This window comes from Jaculus jaculus, chromosome 18 (genome assembly GCF_020740685.1).
Source record: "Jaculus jaculus isolate mJacJac1 chromosome 18, mJacJac1.mat.Y.cur, whole genome shotgun sequence".
Classification (NCBI taxonomy): domain Eukaryota; kingdom Metazoa; phylum Chordata; class Mammalia; order Rodentia; family Dipodidae; genus Jaculus; species Jaculus jaculus.
This window is the reverse complement of record NC_059119.1, coordinates 47,115,029-47,136,224: the sequence shown is the minus strand read 5'-3', so window position 1 is coordinate 47,136,224 and position 21,196 is coordinate 47,115,029. Positions and strand designations below refer to the sequence as shown.

Genomic DNA, 21,196 nt, shown 5'->3' with positions numbered 1-21,196 from the left:
CTACTACTTAGAAGGTGGAGATACGTTGAGATGGATGTTACCGAAGCAAGTCCCTGGAAGTCTTAATGAGCAGTTGTGGGTGTTTGGGTGGAGAATGGTAACTAGTTGGAACCAATTAACTTCACAACCAGTAGAGAACAGCTGTAGGTACACGTGTCCTTCTCCATGGGCAAGTGATTGAACAAAGTCCTTAATAGCTTCCTCATAAATGAGATCAAAACTGTGACCGTAGTGATGATGTTTAGTTAGGGGTTAGCCACAGCCCAGAATGCTGTGGGGGACCAGTGTTAGAACCAGGTCACTCTGTTCCTGAGGTTTCTTTCTTTCTTATTTGTTTTTGTTTTTTGAGGTAGGGTCTCACTCTAGCTAAGGCTGACCTGGAATTCACTAGGTAGTCTCAGGGTAGCCTTGAACTCACAGCAATCCTCCTACCTCTGCCTCCTGAGTGCTGGGATTACAGGCATGCGCCACCCCACCCAACTAGAGGGTTTTGTTTGTTTTGTTTTATTTTTTTAATAGAAAGAGGCATGGTATGAAATTTTAAGGTGACACCAAGTCTGAGTGCAAGCTGCATATGGCGGGTCATGCCTATAATCCTGACATTTGGGGGGCTGAAGTAAGAGGATTGCGGTGAGAGGGGGCCAGCCTGGGCTATGGAGTGAGGCCCTGGAGGATGTCATAGGATATGGACTACAGATTTAAAATGACACCTGTGTAGTATAGACTCCACTATTGGAGTCTTCCCGAGCTTTGTCCTATATTCCCGTCCAACACTCAGAAAGTGTGGCATATTTTTAATCTGCCTATATCCCAAGTAAGTCAGCTGAGAACTAGAGAGACAATTTACAGAAGTAGTGTGATGATTTTTAAAAATTTTTTTTGTTTATTTTTACTTATTTGAGAGTGACAGACAGAGAGAAAGAGGCAGATACAGAGAGAGAGAATGGGCACGCCATGGCTTCCAGCCACAGCAAACGAACTCCAGACGCATGTGCCCTCTTGTGCATCTGGCTAATGTGGGTGTTGGGGAATCGAGCCTCAAACCGGGGTTCTTAGGTTTCACAGGGAAGGGCTTAACTGCTAAGCCATCTCTCCAGCCCATGTGATGATTTTGACAAGTATTTAGATACCCTTAGTCTCAAAGGAGGAAGTCAAGGTTAAGTATAAAGATGTTTTTTGGGACTCAGAAAAAAAAGTCTCAGGGCTGGGGAAATGGCTTAGTGATTAAGGTATTTGCCTGCAAAGCTTAAGGACCTTGGTTTGATTCCCCAGAACCCACGTAAGCCAGCTGCACAAGGGGGGAGCATGCAACTGGAGTTCATTTGCAGTGGCTGGAGGCGCTGGCACCCCCATTCTCTCTACCTGCACCCCCCTCTAATAAATAAATAAATAATTTTTTTAAAGTTTCAGAAAAATAAAATTGTGGTTTATATTATTTGCCTGGGACTGCTGTAGAAAAGTCCCAACGCCTGGGTGGCTTACAGTCATTAAAATTTGGCAAGAATAGCCGGGCGTGGTGACGCACGCCTTTAATCCTAGCACTCAGGAGGCAGAGGTAGGAGGATCACCATGAGTTTGAGGCCACCCTGAGACTACATAGTTAATTCCAGGTCAGCCTGGACCAGAGTGAGACCCTACCTCGAAAAACCAAAAAAAAAAAAAAAAAAATTGGCATGAAGTCTGAGCTGAAGGTGTTGGCAAGGCATATTCCTTCTGGAGCCTGAAAGGGAAGTTCCTCCTCATCTCTTACAGCTTCGGGTAGCCTGGGAAGTTGCTGGTATATAGTCACCTATCTCCAGTCTTCACTTAGCTTTCTCTCCCTCTGCGTCTCCTCCTCTTCTCTCTCTCTGGATCCAGTTTCCCTTTCTTTTTAAAAAATATTTTATTTTTATTTATTTGAGAGAGAAATAGGCAGGTAGAGAGAAAGAATAGGTGCACCAGGACCTCCAGCTTTGTAAGCAAGCGCCTTAACCACTAAGCCATCTCTCCAGCCCTGAGTTCCCCTTTCTTTTAAGGGCACCAGCCATATTGCATTGGGGTCATCCTGATGACCACATCTTAATTTGGTCCCATCTACAGAGACCTTAGTTTCAAGTCAGGTTACTTTCCAAAGTGTAGAGGGTTGAACCGGGTTACTTCAACTAAACTTCAGTATTTTGTCACTGCTACTTAAACTACAAAGCATCGCCTATCTGTCTGTACTAGTTGCTTTCCTCATTGCCGTTGACAAAAGCAACTTAAGGGGGGAACGGTTTATTCTGGATCACAGTTTAAGAGAACGCATTGTGGAGAAGGCATGGAAGTGGTAGCGTGAGGCAGCCAGTCCCATTGGATCTGCTCAGGAAGCAGACAGATGAAGGGCTGATGCTCCACGTATTTTCTTCTTTTGGTTCAGTCAAGGACCCAAGCCCATGCCCAGTGCCACCCACAGTTAGACTAGCTCTTCCCACCTCAGTTAATCCTCTCACAGATACACCCAGAAGTTTGTCTCCTAGATGACTCCAGAGCCCATCAAATTCACAATCAAGATTAACTGTCGTACCGTCTTAGACAACACGTGTTGACTTTAAGGGTTCCAGCCAAGCAGCAGGTAACCCTACTGCGCTTGGCCTTGCTCAGAGCATGTTGGGCAACTGTGCAGTCAGCTCTGACCACCTCCTGGTAAGATGAATCAGGAAAGGGCAGGATACCACCAAAAGGTTCATGAGAGCTGGGTGCTGTGACAAGTCCTCCAGGAAAATCAGTGCCAGAAAAACTCATTCTAGGTTTTGCCATGTTTACCACGAAGAAAATGTGAAAGAGCAAGCGATTCTTGACTAATAAAAGTAACCAAGAAGGAAGAGGGATAAAGGATGATGGTTTAGAGAAACTTCTGACTTGAGTTAACTTGAAAAATCTAATCCAAACCTCATTTTGGCCAGGCACATCCTATTCAGTGATTATTCCTTATTCCATTGAAATTCACAAACCAGGGCTGGAGGGACAGCTTAGCAGTTAAGGTGTTTGCCTGCAAAGCCAAAGGACCTCGGTTCAATCCCCCGAAACCCACATAAGCCAGAAGCACAAGGTGGTGCATGCGTCTGGAGTTTGTTTGCAGTGGCTGGAAGCCCTGGCATGCCCATTTTCTCTCTCTCTCTGTCTCTCTCAAATAAATAAATAAAGGTGTGCACTGCCACACCTGGCTTATATTTAAATTCACACACCAACATGTATAAAGCCATATTTACACATTCTCTGTGGGCTGGAAAGCACGTATATAATAAACACATAACATGTATATTTGAAGATCCAGTTAGTGGATGCTAAGAAGGCATTTTCTTCACTTAAATTCTGCCTTTGTCTCTTGGAATCTCATACTGAAAGCAAAAAAGCAGAACTTAGATAAGCAAAGTGACATTTCAAAGCCAAGGGGGAGTTTGGTGAAGGAGATCCAGTGATTTCAAGCGGATGGGTATCATGCATCTGCTGTATACCGGCTTTGCGTAGGCACCTTAAGTGCGGGGTCGTAGGACCATATCCCATGGGAGATATTAGAAGAGATATTAGAAATGCAGGAGACAGGCTCTGTTCCATGGAGGACCAGGAGGAGACTGGTGTTGGGGAGGGTTGACAGGGCCCTAGTGGGAGGCTAACAGTTTGACAGTCACATGGAAGCAGCAAGTAAGTCTCCATTCCTTCCGTACCCGTGAGGACCATCAGCCCTGCTTAGGGTCACTGTTTGGTGTGTGCTCTTACTATCACTGACGCCAAGCAGAAAGGAAGAGGGTGACAATCAACAGAGCAGTCCCCTTGAGAGCCCGTCCCACGACACCGGCTGTCAGAACACGGTCATCTGCTAAGCTCCTGGCAGCCGTAGACGGAGGCAGACCATCCCCGGCTCCTCTGAACACAAGCTTGGGCTTAAGGCCTCTGTGTGTGCAGGCTACAAGAGAATCACACTGGCTGGACAGGAAGTATCCACGGTCCATGTCAGTGCTGGGGTCCAAGCATGCCACCCAGGGTACCTCCATCCAGACCTGTTGGCTAAGGAAGACCCTGGGGACTTATTGGTATAATCTCTCGGAGGGATGTGGAGGGAGAGGAGGGCTGTGGAATGGCTTCCCCAGGTCCCTCCATGTTACACCACAGCCATTTCCCTGAGGTCAGGCTCAGGTGTCTGAAGCCCAAGCCCTTTATTCCTGAAGGGAAGCCAGAGGAAAGAAAAACGTGTTGTTTTCCTCTAACATCACCCGTGACCAAGTCCCCGTATGCATCGATCTTGATGGAATTTTCCCCCAAACTCTGGTTGTATGTGTTTCTACCTTGTACCTGCAATTAGGGGACCCTATGCCCCAAGCAATAGCAGGAGAGAGTTCATGAGTTAGGCTGAAGCTACCTGCCTTGCGGGGCCCTGAGGCTTCAGTCCTGGTCTTGCGCTATCTAGCCCCAGACTCCCCATGAGTCAGGCCTTAGCAGCTCTCCCCACTCTTGCGTCCACTTCCCCAAATGAATGACAAGCCAACTCTGGCAGAACGGCAACCACTGGCCCTGAGTCCGGATCACTTTGCTGGCAGCAAGAGAGGTGCGTTCCTTCATTTCTTCTAGCATGTTCCTGCACATCTCAGTACGCCCAGGCATCACCACGGGGTTGATGAGCTTAACGCCGTTCCTGCATGTGCAGAGCTCAACGGGGAGGCGAAGGCAAGCTTTGGTGTGTGGGGTATCCATCACACCACGCCCAGAGGGGGGCTTCCTGCTGGAAGAGCGTCTGCACTGAGCTGAGAGAGGGGGAGCAGCAGATGAGCTGTGGGTCCCTGGAGGCATCCAGGCAACTGTGGAGCAGGGTCTTGAGTGCGATGGGAAAAAACAAAAACAAAAACCACCCAGGAGGCAGCGTTGGAGAGCAGCTTGTCTATTTGTCAGGGGAATGGGTTCATAGGCATTTGTGAACGAGTGGGAAGAGATATGGGTCATAAGAGGATTGGTTGGTACGAAGGTCCCACTGATGCCTAATTAGCATGTAGTGACGTCACGGGTGAGATGGGAAAGGGTCACAAGGTCTAAGTGGTGGGGGGAGGTATGGTATGGGGTACGGGTCACAGGGGGATTGGCTGCACGAAAGTGCTGGGCAAGTGGCAAGGGGTTACAAGGCTCTGGGGAAAACGAAACCTAAGTCTTATCAGGAAGTCCAGGTGCCCCCGGGCTGGGGGATGGAGTGGCCTCACTCCTGTCAGCCTTGAGACCCGAGGTTATCAAGGTCTAGGCCAGCTGTGAGCTCCTGTGGCCCAGAACCCTTAGCCATGCCTGGATGCGTAGGCCCGCTTTAACCCTCAGTGGCCTGGAGCATCTTACCTGTGCCCCCGACGATGAGGGACTCAAAGCAAGCTGGAGAGGGGGTACTCCAGTCAGGGAGTGCAAAAGATGGGAGCAAGATGGAGATGGGAGAAAGGTCTGTGATGACTGGCTACCTCATGGCTCTGCAGTGCTGGGGAGGTGACATCAGGGCATGTAGTGAGAGGCTCCTGAAGGCCTTAGAAGCAGGTAGATCTAATAACTTGGAACCAGGCCCCAATGTCAGTGAAGCACTGGAGAAGAATCAGGGTCACAAGAGCTTCAATCACCAGGTCACTCCGGCCTGCCTGGCTCAGCGCTGATTTGGGATTTGGAGGCATACAGGGACGTAGAATGTTAAGTCTCCTTCTATGTCCCTGTATAGGGCCGGGAGCCTGGTTGTGTAAGGGGTGAGTGAGCCAAGTCTGCAGAGGTCACCAAGAATGGCATACTCTACGCTGTCCGTGTGATTTGGTGGCTGAACTCCTGCCTATCATGTGCCAAGGCCCCGAGTTTGATCTCCAGCATGATTCTCAGATGCCCTGAAAGAGAAGAGAAAAACAAAACAAAAACAAACAAACAAAAACATTAGCACACTCTCTTGAACACTTCCAGATGATTCTGGAATCCTCTGAGAAAGCCAGACCTGAGCTAAATGGCTATCCAAGCAAGCCCACCCTAGAGAGACGTTCCTAGATGTGCCGACTGGGCACACAAGTCATGAGTTGCGAATCTCCGACACCCTAAAGCATCCAGCTTCATTGCGATGGCCAGTTGCCCTTGGGAAAGAAAACCAGTTGCTGTGACTAATGGTCACACTCACCAGTCACCAATAACTGCAAGATGAGCCATGAACAATTAAGTCAACAAGCATAACAATGCCAGAGAGTTAATACATTTCCTAAGCTTGTGTGTGTGTGTGTGTGTGTGTGTAATGTATGTATGATGTGTGTGTGTTCACATGTGTAGTAGCGTAGGCACGTGTGTGCCTCGGCATGTGTGTGGAGGACAGAGGACAACTTCCAATGCTGCTTCTCACCTCCTACCTCGTCCGAGATGGGACCCTTTGTTTATCACTGCCATGTCCAGGCTAGCTGGCCCTTGAGCTTCTCCAATACACCGTGTCCTCCTGCCATCTCTCCGTCCTCTGGGATTACACATGACTTCGCCCCAGGGTCCTGGGGCTCCAAACTCCACCTCTCAAGCTTATCTGGCAAGTGCTTTATCCACTGAGCCCTATCCCTGGCCCCCCGAGTTGTTGTACACACAGCCTGCCCTCATTCGTGGCTCCCTGAGAAGGTGTATCAGAAAAGAGGCATTTCCACCAGACCAGATACTTGGCATTCGTGGATCCTCTTTAGTCATCTTCCAGATGGCGTTGTCCCTCTGTCCTATTCCTCCGCTCTCTTCTGCACCCTCCAGCTACCCCTCTGCTCCAGCCCCTACGATGGTTGCCCGTCCATTGCCCGTTGGGACGATAGGTGGTTCTTCCCAAGTTGGCACCGTTACCTCTCCACCCCAGACCAACCTCCCTGTGGCCCACCTTCACCCAGCACAGCCGTCCTCATCCTCTGCTCTCTGACCACACCTTCCCCAAGCTCCCACCTTCCCATAGCCAGCAGGCATCATGTCACCTTGGGGGTCAACTTCGGTGTTCCTCACTAAAGCCCCTCTTCACGGGGGCCTCCCATGTCCTCTGCCTCTGCACCCCACCCCCTGGAGAAGGATAGCTGGTCCTGCCCTGGGCCAGCTCTCCCAGCAGTTTTGAGCTTCCTTATCTCTGAGGGCAACACGAATGTCTTGCAACTCCATGTCCTGCTTCTGGAAACCCCTGGGGTTGCCTGTGTCTCTCTTCTGCCCTTCCACACTCTCTGAGGTGAGTAGCTGCAGCTCAGAGAGAAGATACCGACTGGGATAGACATGCTGAGTCCAGAGGCTTAGCTCGTCCCTGCTCCCTGTTGTCCGTCTGTCTAGCCTGGACCACCTGGATACAGCCCTTACAAGCTCTACAGCCCACACTATGTCCTCAGCCACAATCTACAGCTTTCTTCCACTGTGTTTAACTGTGTCAGGTCTTTCTGACTTCATTTTAGCCTGGTGACTTTCCCTAAGTGTTTCCTGGGTTAAACTTGATCCTTGCTTTGTATGTCATCCCGTTTCTACACATGTCACCCCATTGACAGCCATCATACCGAGGCCCAGATCTGAGCTTTTACTCTGTTCGGGCCAAACCTCTTGTAGGCACACTTTCCTCAGCCGTGAAGCTGGCTTAAAATACTTGCCTGTTGGCAAGATCAAACGTGAGCAAAGATGCTCTGCAAACTCAGAAGCAATACTTCTCAATGGGATTTCTTTTTCTTTTTCTTTTTGATTTTTCAAGGTAGGGGTCTCACTCTAGCCCAGGCTGACCTGGAATTCACTATGGAGTCTCAGGGTGGCCTCGAACTCACGGCAATCCTCCTACCTCTGCCTCCCCAGTGCTAGGATTAAAGGTGTGTACCACCATGCCCGGCTTGGGATTTCATTCTTGAAAGTGGTCTCAATAAATTACTCAGGAGGAGAAAAAAGTTTTTGTTTTTTTTTTTAATGTCCCATTTGAGGAAAGTTAGCTAATGCAAAAAAAAAAAAAAAGAAAGAAAGAAAGAAAAAAGGACCAGAAATTATAATTTGTCCACATGCATGGCAACTGTCCTAGGCGAGATACAAAATACAGCTTTGTTTCAAAGCCACTTTAGTCATGGATTACTTATTAGCATCTTTTGGGTGACCGGTTCCCACAAAGCATGGCATATTTTCATAAATATTCTTCCCATACATGGTAAGTGTAATCATTCTAGTAAGATGTCTTGCGTCATCCGAGCCACCAATCATGGACAGGAGCAGTTGATTAGGGCCTTAAGAAGTCCTGCTAGACAGCATCCAATCTTCCCTCTACTGTGTTCTCAGGGGAGAAGGGCCGAACATGGAAGGATTCCAGCCTTCTCTCCCATCATGCCACGCTAGACCCTGCCCCAGGGCAACTTAGCAAACCCACCGTCCTGTACCTAACTCTTGCGTCCCTGACCTAGCCCTTGGTCTTTGTCTCATCTTGCTTCCAGCCCTTCTACCAACATTAATTACAAGCCGATCTTCAGGTAACAGCCAAACCCTGACTTCTCTGTGGCAGGTTTTCCAGCCATTGCTGAACTGGCTTCCTGACTCAGTCACAGAGCATGGTGGCCCCTCCTTGCTTCTCTCCAAAGCCCAGAGCTTTCTTTGCAGGTTGAGAGAGTGCTGCCCTCTACCCACACCCCAGAAATCAGAAGCCACCCTGTCCTCCTTTGGGAACGTGAACTTGCACCTGAGTGGGGGTTTCCTTCGTAGCTGGGGAGTTGAGTCAGAGGGTCTGCTTTCGATATAGATTTAGTAGAGGCTTTTGCAGGGGAACTGCTGGGGCCCCGAGGTTGACTTAAGACAAGGGTTGGAGCAGAGGAGAGCATTCACGCACCCTGGCACAACCCAGGGTGGTGAGTGTACTAATGACCAAAACGTGGGCACATAAAATCGGGTCACAGAGAGGGCAGATGGGGGGGGGGCATCGAGATGAGGAAGGGGGGGCTCCAAAAATATACCCCGCCCCTGGAACATCCTCCCACCCAGAGATTCTGTGGAGCAGACATGATGGGGCTATATGTGGTCGACCTTTAGTGAAGAAAGAATCCTAGATGGTTTGTAAAAGGTGGATGCCAGTTTGTCTCCTGTGCATAGGGAGGAAGACCTCGATAGAGTCGGACAGTTAGGAATTCTACATGGGAATGTAAGATAGGAACTCTCTCTGTCTCTATCAACACACACACACACACACACACACACACACACAGCCTGTAGGAATCCCACTTCCCTGCTTTTCCATCATACCTACACACCCCTCTTCCTTTTCACCTCGACCCATATTTGCTCTCCTCTGTCACCCCCACATCCTGGGGCCATCCATTGTAACCTCATTGGAACAGCCTTGTGTCTCAAGTAGCTAGAGGCTGGCTTTGGTAGCAGCCGGGGTCACCTCTTTGCCGGCTCCCCTTTTTTTGGGGTGGGGGGATCGCGGGAGGGGAGGCCAGCCTCCGCTGAGGCCTTTCTCTCTTCTTTCCACAGAAAACCAAAAGAGACGTCAATAACTTTGACCAAGACTTTACGCGAGAAGAGCCGGTACTCACGCTTGTTGACGAAGCAATTGTGAAGCAAATCAACCAGGAGGAATTCAAGGGTTTCTCCTACTTCGGGGGAGACCTTATGCCCTAGGAAGCCTCCGTGGGTTGAGTTTGCCCGCGCTGCCAGGAGGGTGCCCACGCAGAGGCTCAGAACGTCTCCCAACTGCTCCTGCTCCCCAGAACCCCAGTCCCATGTCCATTCTCTATTTATTGCATTCCCTCACCGTATGCCACCTCCCCTCCCCCACCCTCCCGGTGACCAGAAGGCACCCTTGGGTCTAGACAGGAATGCAGACTTGAACTGGACCAACCGCAAGCTGTGCGCACTGCCCTGTTTGGACTGTCCGTCCATCTGCAATCCTGAGTCCACTCCTCAGGCTCCTGGTCACGAAGAAACTTCAGTTCTTTCATGACAAAGAGGGAGGAAAAAAAAAAAAAAAAAGAAGAAGGAAGAAAGAAATCTGACAGGGAGACTGTGGCTCTGCCTTTGGATGTAGAATCCCGGCACCTCGCGTTTCTCATCTCTCCTGTCCCCTCCCAGGCTGCCATCTCTGTCCTTCGGCCTCTTAGAAAAGACTGGTGCTTTTTCCACGTGAGGGCAGGTGCCTCAGGGTATGCCCTTGCTGGAGAGAGCCAGAGAGATGCCCCGGCTGCTCTGGAATGGTACATTCCTACTTGCTTTGGTTTTAGCTTTTTTTTTTTTTTTTTTTTTGAGCATGCCAAAGTCATCTACATGGAAGAAATCATCTTTCTGGGGGAAATATATATATATATATATCTGATTTTGAACTCTATTAACATTTCAAAAAAAAATCAAATTCATTTTCTAATTGGCCAAAGGAGAGTTGTTTCAATGTGAATCCAGGTAGATTACTAAAGGGCTAATATACAGTGAGAATCCAGTTGTCCCAAGTTTATGCCGCCAATGCTTCAGTGACATACGTGGGCCATATGAGTGGCGAGGAAAGGAAATTTCATGCTTCGTGTCGTTTAAGATCTGCACGAGCCCAAAGGCCACCAGAAGGCTAGCCAAGACCACCCTGAGGCTCTAGGAAAGTCCAATTCTCTTTCCACCTTTGTCCTAAGTTCCCAGTACAAATGCTATTTATTTTCCGCATCCGTGTGTTAATGGTCTTATTTTATTTTATTTTATTTTTTTTGCACACTTCTACAACATGGTAGTGCCAATGTGCTTTGGAACAATTTATGGATGAAGCGAACTCGGAACCATTTGCTTTTGGAACAAGGGGAATAAGGCGAAACAAGGCTCAGGCAGAGCGCGTCAGGAGACTGAAGAAGCGACTCGGTGCAGGATATGCCCGAGGGCACAGGTTCCGTTGGACGTGCGACGGCAGCTCGGGTGGGCACTGTTTCGTGGACTTGGACTTGCCGTTACCTCCCGTAGACACGCTGACAGCGTTACGTCGTTGGATTTCCAAGGGTTCTCTGTGGCTCTGTGTACGTGGTTCCCTGAAGGTCATTTGATTCCCTATTATTTCAACCGAACTGATTTAGCAGGGAATGGAATCCATTCCAACTGTTGCACGTGGATTTCCCAACTGCCCCTAAATATATATACTTTGTGAGTGGCAAAGTGGCACGAATGAAGCTTTTTTTGCCTTTTGTACATTTGAGATTTTTTTTTTTTTTTTTGTATATAGTGTTTGCTGCAAGGCCTGTGGAATTCATTTATTGAATATAGAGGTATCAACTGCTGCATGTTAAGGCATATTATAAAACTTTAGTCTATGAAAGAATAATTATAATAATGTCCACGTGCAATACTCCATAAGTGTATGTATGTTCCTTTTGGGGGAGGGTGGGTTTCCTTTATATTGTTTATTTCATTTTGATTTAAAAGATGTAACAATATATTAAGCTTTATTAAATCTCATGGTTCTCTTGTGCTCTGTTATACCCTGATAGAGATGGGGGACAGAAAGGAATGTTCTTGATAGTGGTTTCAAAGCTTGGACAATGAATATTTTGAGCCCACATGAAGCGTGTCTCTATTTGCATCTGGCTGGGTCACAGCTTTTATTCCTAAGGATGACGTTCAGTTCTCTTTTGCTTTTCTTTTTCTTTTGTTTGTTTTTTTTTTTTAAAAAATAAACTCAGGTGTATCTACGATCTATTCTTACGATGACCGCAACTATTAAATACTGTGCTCTATCAATCTAGACGTTTGGCGTACCAGTGAAGTGATAAAGACATGAGCTTAATTTAATTTTTGGTGACTTGACATGCTGGGGGCAGACTATCTTCAGGAGGAGAGTACAAGCACAGAAACATCTTCACGTGGCATCATCTCATTTTTTTTTTTTAGGAAGACATGATAATATGCCATCATACTCATGCATAACTACTGCGTTCCCCCCCCCCTTTTCCTCCTCCTCCTCCTCGACCATTGTGAACACTGGACAATCAAGGCACATCCAATGGTGATGACCAGTGGCCTTGTCCCAGGGCTGGATGGTCACCCAGCAGTGGGGGCTAGGCCCTTCTTCTAGGACCACTGGCCTATTGCCAGAAAGCCAAATGACACTTTCCATTGGCGGCTCCAGGAAGCCTCCTCCTGGCTCCCCTGCGGCCCCCCCGAGGCCCAGCTAGCCGAGATTTCTCCAGCCCATGACATTCTCATGCAAGCAGATTTCGGTCCAGTGGACACTTTTCCTAAAAGGCTTGCGTGTTCCTTGGGTATACGTTTTTAACAAGATATCGGGCTCTCGGGACATGGCTCAGTGGTAGAGTACTTGCCTAGCTTATGTGAAGCCCTGGGGTCAGCCATCAGTAACACACACACATACACACACACACACACACACACACACACGTTTGGAAGCAGGCATGCTGATACATTTTTCTCCTGGTTCTTTATAATTTTCCCAGCTCTCTCTTTCTCTTTTAAACAAACAAATAAAAAATGGAATGCAAAATAATGCCAAATATATGAAGGATAGCTGTTCTTGTTCTCTCATTATGGACTTTGTGAAGTAGAAAACTTTTTTTTTCCTCCAAAGGTGAAAAAAAAAAAACGCATTCTTGCTTTAATAAAAAAAATAAAAATAAAAGAAGGCTAAAAAAATATTACCTCTTTTTAAATTATGTGCAAAATAATTCTGGCTAAATATAAAATGTATTCAATTTTAAGGGTTTTGTTTTGTATTGTTATGCTTTATTTGTACACTTTTTTCCTCTCTGGATGTAATTTTAATCTCTTGCCATTCATTAGTATTATTTCATTGTAAACATTATTGTGCCAAACGTACTGTATTCAAAAGGATGTGAATGTGTATTGTTCCAAAACCTAATAAAATACGATGACGTTAACTCTTCTCCGTCCCAGTAAGGATTTCTATCTCCTTTATGGGCACCAGTGAAATGTTCTGTCTTTTGTAATCCTGGTGATGGTGAAATTCCAAAACCTACGCCTGGTATAATGGCACATACCTGTAATCCCGGCCACTCATGTAGGATCATAAATTCAAGGTCAGTGTGGTCTACATCGCAAGACTGTCTCAAAAAAGAACAAAATGACAGGGCTGGAAAAATAGCTCAGTTAGCCGGGCATGGTGGCAGCGCACGCCTTTAATCCCAGCACTCGGGAGGCAGAGGTAGGAGGATCGCTGTGAGTTCAAGGGCACCCTGAGAAGAAAAAAAAAATAAAAAATAACTCAGGCACGAGCTTAGGCATGGTGGTTCAAGTCTATAATTCCAGTGCTTGGGAGACTAAGGTAGTCAAAGGCTACCTTACCTTACCTTACCTTACCTTACCTTACCTTACCTTACCTCACCTCACCTCACCTCACCTCACCTCACCTCACCTCACCTCACCTCACCTTACCTTACCTTACCTGAGTCAAAGGCTAGCTTGAGCCACAGAATGAGTATGAATCCAGCCTGGGCTAGTGTGGTAGCATGTGCTTACAATCCCAGTGCTGGGGGTGATAGAGATGGGAATCCCTGAGAATTATAGCCTACTTGACAAGTTCTGGACCAGTGAGAGACCTTATCCAAAAAAAAAACCCAAAAAACAGAAAGACCTGAGGGGTGACACCCAACAGGCCACACCTGAGATTGTCCTCCAGCCACACACACATGGACATACACATGCACACACAATAACCACAAAACCCCGAATTCTAAAACCTAAGCAGGTTTCAGCTTTGGTCTTCTCCTTTGCAGGTGCCTGAGGGCCACAAATGCATATCCGTGTCCTCTCCTGGAACCCCTCTGTTTGCCAACCAAAAGGGTCAAGAAGGCCTGTGCAGATGGGGGTGTGGCCCCTGCTACGCAGGCATGGGGGAAACCATCTTGCACATCTCTTAGGTCTGGCAGATGGGCAGTGGAGCCGAGGGCACCTGCAGATCCGCGTTGCTTTCTGGAAAAGCCCCTCATCATTTTGTACTGAGAGAGCCCGGTCAGATCTCCTCAGAACTTAGCCTGTGGCTGGGACATTCCTTCCTTCCATGCCAGGAGTCCTTCAGCCTCAGGCTGGCTTGCAAGAGTGGCTAATGGGCTCTTGTTTTGTTCCCACCCATCTCCCCAGCCTAGCCTATGACTGTGGCCTTGGCCTTGCTGGAGACACTAAACTTTCCTGGTTCTGCCAGGGTTCTGGGCTCCTTTCCCACCACTCCGTTCCTTGGATCCTAGACTTCAAATCATTTCCTTTCTTCCCCCCCCCAAACTTCCCAGGATTTTTATTTATTTATTTTGCAATAGTGGTAGCTCCCTTGGTTTTGTTTGGCAGTGTTGAGAATGGAACCCAGAGCCTCAACTATGAGGCAAGTGCACTACCTCTAGGCCATATCCCAGGCCTGGAGATTGTTTGTAACTCAGAAGTACTTGATCTGGTACTCAAAGAAGCAGTGATTTGGGCTGGAGAGATGGCTCAGCAGTTAAGGCACTTGCCTGTGAAGCCTAAGGACCCACGTTCGACTCTCCAGGTCCCACGTAAGCCAGATGCACAAAGGTGAGGTAAGCGCAAGGTCACATGTGCCCACTAGGTGGCGCAAGCGTCTGGAGTTTGATTGCAGTGGCTGAGGCCCTGATGTGCCAATTCTCTCTCTCCCGCTCTCTCTGTCTCTAAAATAAAAAAGGCAAAAAAGTACACTCTTAAGCACACCAGAAACTCCAGTTAACCAAAACTTATACCTGCCACAGGCTGCGGATTACAGCTTTATTGTTGGTCATCCTAAACCTAACTTGTCACCCTCCCAATCCATGAAATCACTTCTGTTGTATTGTGTTTTGCAGAGCTGGAGATGAAGCCTTAAGGTCCATGCCACTCTGCCCCCCCACCCAAAAAAAAAAAACGCACACAGCCCAAATTCTCTTCTTTAAAGCCTTCCGTGAAGTTACCATGTCATCCTCAAAGTCTTCTTTCTCTGGGCAATGTGGCTTGCCACATTGTGAGTGTGGGCCTTCAGACCCACCCCAAGGAGAAAGGTGTCTTACCACACATCTTCCTCTCTGATCAGCCAGCTGCTTGAGGTAAGTGACCCCTCAAGGGAGAAACACACTTCTCACCAGCCTGTGTGCCTTATCATGAGTTTAAACAGAAATCAGGACCTCCTGCTATAGAAAGTAATACGGTGGTTGCCAGGGGCGAGGGAGGCGATGGGAGAGACGCTGGTCAACGTTTCCGTTAAGCCTGGGACTCTAGCTTCTGCCTATATAATCTGAGCTCTAGGGAGGGGGAAATGAAATCCAGTTAGAAAAGTGGAGGAAATTCTGGAGACTTAACTGCACAGGAGAGGGACTTAGTTAATAATGTTTACTTATAAACTGGAGAGATTTCAGATCTCTTCAATGTTCTCACCTCAAAAGTGGTGATGGGGCTGGAGAGATGGCTTAGCGGTTAAGCGCTTGCCTGTGAAGCCTAAGGACCCCGGTTCGAGGCTCGGTTCCCCAGGTCCCACGTTAGCCAGATGCACAAGGGGGCGCACGCGTCTGGAGTTCGTTTGCAGAGGCTGGAAGCCCTGGCGCGCCCATTCTCTCTCTCCCCCTCTATCTGTCTTTCTCTCTGTGTCTGTCACTCTCAAATAAATAAATAAATAAATAATTTTTTAAAAAAAGTGGTGATGGAGGGGGCTGGAGAGGTGGCTGAGTGGTTAAGGCGCTTGCCTGCAAAGCCAAAGGACCCCAGTTCAGTTCTCCAGGACCCACGTAAGCCAGATGCACAGGAGGCGCAAGCAGCTGGAGTTTATTTGCATTGGCCGGAGGCCCTGGCATGCCAATTCTCTCTCTCTCTCTCTCTCTTTCTCTCTCTCTCATTCTCTCTCTCTCTCTTTGCCTCTTTTTCTCTCTCAAATATATATTTTTTAAAGTGGCAATGGATATATGACATTTAGTTTGATTTAGTCATTTTACAATATCACCCCATGTGCACCATAAGTATTTATAATTTTTACTAATTATGCCTGAAGGGCACGTGTGTACGCGTGCACACACACACACACAAAAGAAGCTGTTCAGAAGATGAAATGTGGTTCAGTGGTTGATCCCTTCCCTAGCACATGCAAAACCCTGAGTTTGAACCTAGTACTGACCAAAAAGGAAAAAGAAAATGAAGCACCGGTCAGAAGACACGGCCAAGCGTTCATGAATGAAATAAGAGCGGATCCAAGGGAGAGCGTTGCACACGGGCTCCAGAGCTGCTCGGGACACTTTGTGACCTGTCCTTGTGGCTGAGCCCACAACAGAGACAGCCAAGTCTCCCAGAGCTCTTGAGTGAGGCTCCATGGAAAACTGCCCTTTACCTACTTGCTTGAACCCAAGTCCAGGCCAGCACGTGGGTCACCAGCAGACGGAGGTCCTGGCAATGAGCTTGCCCAGCCACTAGGAATGTAGGTACCCGGATGCTGGAGGAACGCTTATGAAAGCCACATCCCCACAGTCTGTGTTTTTTTTTTTTTTTCTTGTTAAATACTTTGAGGCCAGAAATACAATTGCTGAAGTGGCATGCTTCTTTCAAGTTATGAAGGGATTGGGACTCAGAGAAGGGCAGCCCAAGGAGTAAAGAAACGGCATGGATTTGAGAGTGGCCACTCACATTTATTTCCCAAAGTAACTATGAGCAGGAGAAGGGCTAACTTTGCGAGTGATGGCTCCTCAGTTAGCATAAAGGATGTTAGAATGATAACATTGACACTGCTGGAGACAAGTAGGTTGGCAAAGATATTCTACGACAAATCCTTGCTTTAAAGGGCTTTTATCATTTATTTTTTCAAATCTTTATTTATTTATTTTTTTTAATTTGTGGGGTTTCTTGTATTATTGTTCCTTTTATTTCTCTTGTACAGTTAGAGGTGACACTTTCTTTTTTTTTAAATTATTTATTTATTTATTTATTTGAGAGCGACAGACACAGAGAGAAAGACAGATAGAGGGAGAGAGAGAGAATGGGTGCGCCAGGGCTTCCAGCCTCTGCGAACGAACTCCAGACGCGTGCGCCCCCTTGTGCATCTGGCTAACGTGGAACCTGGGGAACTGAGCCTTGAACCGGTGTCCTTAGGCTTCACAGGCAAGCACTTAACCGCTAAGCCATCTCTCCAGCCCTCAAATCTTTATTAACATCTTCCATGATTATAAAAAATATCCCATGATAATACCCTCCCTCCCCCCACTTTCCCCTTTGAAACTCCATTCTCCATCATATCCCCTCCCCCTGTCAATCAGTTTCTCTTTTATTTTGATGTCATCATCTTTTCCTCCTCTTATGATGGTCTTGTGTAGGTAGTGTCAGGCACTGTGAGGTCATGGATATAAAGGCCATTTCGTGTCTGGGGGGAGCACGTTGTAAGGAGTCCTACCCTTCCTTTGGCTCTTACGTTCTTTCCGCAGCTGAGCTCACTTTGTAATCATTCCTTGTGTTTCTCCTTTGAAGGTATGCATTTCACTGCATGTGTGTTATACTTCAATAAAATTAAAAAAAAAAAAAAAAACACCCACCTCCGACTCCGGCATGACCTTTCATTAGGGGTTGAATGTATTGAGTTTGTGCCCTCTAAAACGCCTGTTGGGATTTGATTGGCGCGATAGAGGTGTGGGGGAATCGGCCTGTCAGAAGGGGCCCTGGTGGTCAAGAGGGATGAAGACGAGGCTTTCTCCCAGCTGCAGGTAGTTATGGCCAGAGCCCATCCCGCTCATCGCTCTTGCTTTGTCAAGTGATCAGCTAACTTGATCTCTGACCTCCCGATGTGTTACAATACCCTTGCCTGGACTGCTGCTGAGACCTCGGACTCCCCCAGTCCCAGATGTAAGCAAAAAGCACTTCTTTCCTTTATAGGTTACCCTTTGCGTGTGAGCCTCGGGGGTCTTACAGCAGCAGTAGAAACAGACTCAGATACGTTTGTCTTTCTCCTTGGAGACGGTCCTGCGCGTGTTCCTTCACTGTCACCGCAGGCTGTCTGGTTGCCTGACTTCCACCCACAACCTGATTGTGGGGCTGAAGCAGTGTGTGTGTGTGGGGGGGGGGGGGGGAGCGTGTGTATTGGCTTCTGGGAACCAGCCTATGAATTACTGAAACTTCACAGAGCCTTCAAAATGGCCAGCGACTCCTATGCTTGCCTGCACGTGACTCAACCTTGTCTGGGAAGGGGAAGGGTGCAGCAGCTGAGCCTCGCCCTGGGCCCCCCTCTCAAGGTTTACAAAAAGCGAACACTCAAGAACAGCCACCCCCACCCAGGGGGGGATTTAGGGAGTCCCCAGCAGACAAGCCAGGTGTGGTTTCAGCTCTTTAACCTTGGTACCTTTCTAAGCCTGTTCCTCTTCTTGCAAAATGGAGATAGCAAGCCCTGCTACCTGGACCTGGCCAAAAGGTCCCGTTCTGCACGCTGTCCCCTCACTGCGGTCACGACGATGGTTTCCCTTGCCAGGCTGACCTGGAATTAACTCTGTAGTCTCAGGGTGGCCTTGAACTCACGGCGATCCTCCTACCTCTGCCTCCCAAGTGCTGGGATTAAAGGCGTGCGCCACCACGCCCGGCTAAAAGCTTCTTGTTACATGCAATTCCATCTGTCACTTCCAGCTACTGCTTCCTGAGCTACTGGAGTCTGTCAGAAAGTCCTCCTGAGCCTGTGTCTTGATGTGTCTTTCCTCTAGCAGTTTCTAGGTCTTACACTAAGGTCCTCAGTCTATTCTGACTGACATTCACACAGGGTGAGAGAACCTGGTGAGAGATAAAAGAGATTCAGTTTTCCCGGCATCCTTTGTTGTGAAAGGCTATCTTTTCTCCAGCTTGTTTGTTTCTTTTTTTTGGGGGGGGGTGTAAGTGCCCATGTGATGTATACACATGCGTGTGCAGGTGCCCACACCTTGTGTACACACATGCACAGGACAGAGGAAGATCTCGGGTGTCTGCATCTATCACCCTTCTACCTTATTTACCTGAGACTGAATCTCTCGTTGAACCGGGAGCTCTTCAATGTTCAGTCACACAGGGAGCCCCAGCGATGGCCCCTGTCTCTGCCTCCCTCTGGGCTGGGGTTACAGGCATTTTTAGGCAGATGCTGGGGACAAACTTAGGTCCACGTGTTGGTGCAACATGCGTTCCTATTCACTGAGCCGTTCACCCGGCCCCAACCAGGATATGTTTTCATCACCTTGGTCCAGAATCACGGTGGGCTAGAGAGATGGTTCAATGGTTAAGTATCCTTCTGGATACTTCGAGAGCTCAAGGGGAGCTTTAGACTGCTAGAGTTTAAATCTCCAGATCCTGTGTAAACATGTGGGCATGGCCACCTGCCCCTGTAACTCCAATCGCACGGGGGGACAGATACCCAAGTATCATCAGAGCTGCATTGGAGCGCTACAAGCTGTGGATTCGGTAAAGAGACTGGCTTAAAACAAAGCCTGAGAGGTAGAGCGATGGAGTGTAAGAGACATCCAGCTTTCCACTCTGACCACTGGAGGCAAGTGCCTCCCCAGTGACACACACACACACACACACACACACACACACACACACACACAGGACAAAAGAAAACAGTTCAGAAACCGGGCGTGGCGGCACACGCCTTTAATCCCAGCACTCGGGAGGCAGAGGTAGGAGGATCGCCGTGAGTTCGAGGCCACCCTGAGACTACATAGTGAACTCCGGGTCAGCCTGGGCCAGAGACCCTACTTCAAAAAACTAAAAAAAAAAAGAAAAGAAAAGAAAAGATAAAAGTTCAGGTGACTGAGCCTTGTGGGTCTATTCCTGGACCCTCTCTACTCCACTGATCTATATGTGTTATTAGCCAATACTGTGCTGGTTTGGTCACTGTGGCTTTGTAATATATTTGAAAGCAAGGATTACAATATCTCCAGCTTTGCTCTTTTATTTTTACTTCCCTATGGATTTTAAGATTGTTATTTGTCGGATTGTTTTTCTATTTCTGTGAAGAAAACTGGCTTTTCTGAGGGGACTACCTTCCAGGGATATGTTATTCCAGGGCCATAGGTTCTGGGCTGTGTTACTGCGCCGTATCTACATAGGCGTTCACCGATTCTTCATAATATTTCTAGATTTCTCAAAGCACAGCTCACTCCCACTTTAATATGAAACAGGGGAAGAGGAGGAGAAGGAGGAGAAAAGAGACTGACTAATAAAGTAGAAAGTCGAGGAGGAGGGCAGAGGCCACAATCAGGGGTAGGCCGTCCCTGCTCAGATGAGCTGTGGGCCTCAGTGTCCCCATTCACCCAAAGCCTGCGGCCATGAGCAGTTCAGAGGAAGCTCCTCTCCAAACAAAAGGGTTGAGAGCCCGTCCCAATGGACGCTGTCCTGCTGAGAAAGCAAGGGCAGTGAGCAAAAGACGGCTCACCTAATGCCAAGTGGATCCCACCCTGGCCTCCTCACCGCCTGCCCACTCCGCAGGCTAAAGACCATGCTTTGGGGAATCAGGAGGGGTGGGCTTTGTGGGATGAACAAAGTTGGGGCCTGTGGATATCCTCCTCTAAGTAGCCTTGCTGTCCACGCCCCCCCCCCCAGTTCCTAGCCCCCTCTCCCTCCCCCTAGTGTGGGACAAACAAAGGCAAGATGGGTGGGGCCAAACGGGGGGGGGGGGAAACTCTACCCTCTGGGCACCCCAGGATGACAGGAGCTGAGTGGAATGCAGAGCTGGAGGGCAGAAAAGCCACCGAGGAGGCTGGGCGTGGAGGCGCACGCCTCTCATCCTGGCAGAGGTAGGAGGATCGCCGTGAGTTCGAGGCCACCCTGAGACTACATAGTGACTCATTCCAGGTCAGCCTGGGGTAGGGTGAGACTCTACCTTGAAATCCGCACCCACCCCTGGGGTGTGGGGGGGAAACAAACACAACAGAGGAAGAAACCTGAGGAGGTGTCAAGGGCACCAACGAGGAGGGTTATGTGGGCAGACATGAAGTCCATTGTATCCCTCGGAAACGAATGTACTTCTGTGTTCCCCTGTCCCAGGTTGGCCGGGAAAGGTGCTTGTCCACCTGGGAAGAGACCCGCCCCACCCCTGAGGACCAGCGAGGGCCGGGAATTGTCTAAGGACCACCACCAGCCTGGCACTGGAGGATAGTGTATTTAATGATTGACATCTGAGTCAGGTAGGGGGTCCAAAGACCTCCTGGTTCTTCCCAACACAAGCTTACTAACACTGCTTTAATCTCTTCCGAGAAATGTCACCTCTGTGTGAAACATGTAGTTGGTTATTTGACAGTCAGACCTGAGCTCTGTGTTCTCCAGGGGT

The 21,196-nt window shown here is 48.4% G+C and overlaps 1 protein-coding gene across 1 annotated transcript in view; it reads left to right on the top strand.

The window, feature by feature from the left end:
* The window catches only part of Prkce (protein kinase C epsilon), a 607,312-nt gene extending 594,480 nt beyond the window's left edge, over positions 1-12,832 (top strand). Inside the window, exon 15 of the mRNA XM_045137520.1 lies at positions 9,442-12,832. Within this exon, the coding sequence (XP_044993455.1) occupies positions 9,442-9,588 (147 nt within the window). The 3' untranslated portion in view covers positions 9,589-12,832. The remainder of the gene's footprint in view (positions 1-9,441) is intronic.
* Positions 12,833-21,196: the final 8,364 nt, after the last annotated feature.